This window comes from Crocuta crocuta, unplaced genomic scaffold (genome assembly GCF_008692635.1).
Source record: "Crocuta crocuta isolate KB4526 unplaced genomic scaffold, BGI_CrCroc_1.0 scaffold1121, whole genome shotgun sequence".
In the NCBI taxonomy this organism is placed as follows: domain Eukaryota; kingdom Metazoa; phylum Chordata; class Mammalia; order Carnivora; family Hyaenidae; genus Crocuta; species Crocuta crocuta.
In genome coordinates, this window is record NW_027530633.1 from 41177 (window position 1) to 42673 (window position 1497).

The window sequence follows — 1497 nt, forward strand, 5'->3', positions numbered from 1 at the left end:
TTGTTGGTGGAAAGGTTGACTCCTGTGAACTCAGTTCTGTCGTGATGAAAAATAATAAGTCCTTTTCATTAAAATCTAATTATGTTTGGTCCATTTCTTTGCCCAGCCTATTTGACATATAATTAATAAGGAGCAAATATTATATGAGCCAGCAGTCTTTGATTAGCACAGAGTCTGTAATTTTACTTTGACATTTATTGGGAGGTTAATTACATGTTATTAAAAATCTTTAAACTAGTAAAGTGCTCTTTCCCAGGAGTGTCAGTATTTCATTCCTTTAGACAGTGTTACCATTTTTAGTATACTACATATATATGTTAATATACTTCAGCAATTTTTTGCTATAAAGGAACTAGTACTCATTTTCAGGAGTAGAACAAACAATACTGCCACCTTTCTAAACAGGATTATCACTTTCAACCTATTGCTGGCATTTGTGTGGGGCTGTTTAGGCATCTGTTTTAGTAATCTTAACTGTTTCATGTAACACAGATTAAGTTCTGTACAACTAAACAATCTTAATTTGAATTTCGTATAGGTACAGTAGCAGAAGGAGCTCCTATTATTCCAATTTCTGCTCAATTGAAATACAATATTGAAGTTGTCTGTGAGTACATAGTGAAGAAAATTCCAGTACCCCCAAGAGACTTTACTTCAGAACCCCGACTTATTGGTAAGTGACAGTATTTGTCTTTAATTCTTTTTTTTTTTAATCTTTTTTTCATTTTTGAGAGAGAGAGAAAGACAGAGAGAGAGAGAGACACTGAGCATGAGCAGTGAGGGAGAGACAGAGAAGGAGACACAGAACACAGCACAGAGCCCGACGCGGGGCTAGAACCCATGAACCATAAGATCATGACCTGAACCAAAGTTGGATGCTTTAACTGACTGAACCACCCAGGCACCCCTGTCTTTAATTCTTAATTTGATCTTTTGCACATTGGTGATTCTCCTTTAAGGGTGTTTATTAATACTATCTCTTTCTGTAGAGATGATGATAAATTACCATCTTTATAAAAAATATTTTTTAAGTTTATTTATTTTGAGAGCGAGTATGAGCATGAGTCTTGAGGAACATAGAGCCAGAAGGAGGGAGAGAGAATCCCAATCAGGCTCCATGTTGCCAGCAGAGAGCCCAACACGGAACTCGATTCCACGAACCGTGGGGTCCCACGACCTGAGCCAGCATCAAGAATTGGAAGCTTAACTGACTGAGCCACCCAGGCTTCCCTAAAATTTTTGTTTTCGATTCTGGGATCGTATCGGTAATGGCAGATTGCATTGCCGGAAGAGGGACAAAGTCCTGAACACGGAAGGAACTTGTGACCCTCTCGTGCTCTGTATGTGGTACGTCACGTGAGCAGGATGGAGTCATGCAGTAGTCTCTGTGGAGTTAAATGTTTTAGTCAGAAACAGGATATTAGAACTTGCATACAGATGTTTTCATTGTAGCATTAATGATGATTTTCATGTCCCTTTCACTTTTACTTAAGTTTA

General features: G+C 38.1%; 1 protein-coding gene across 1 annotated transcript in view; it reads left to right on the plus strand.

Moving 5' to 3' along the window:
- LOC144235134 (eukaryotic translation initiation factor 2 subunit 3) overlaps positions 1-1497 on the plus strand; it is a 21225-nt gene that overhangs the window by 7609 nt on the left and 12119 nt on the right. Inside the window, exon 7 of the mRNA XM_077768541.1 lies at positions 539-673. Coding sequence (XP_077624667.1) covers positions 539-673 — 135 coding nt within the window. The remainder of the gene's footprint in view (positions 1-538; positions 674-1497) is intronic.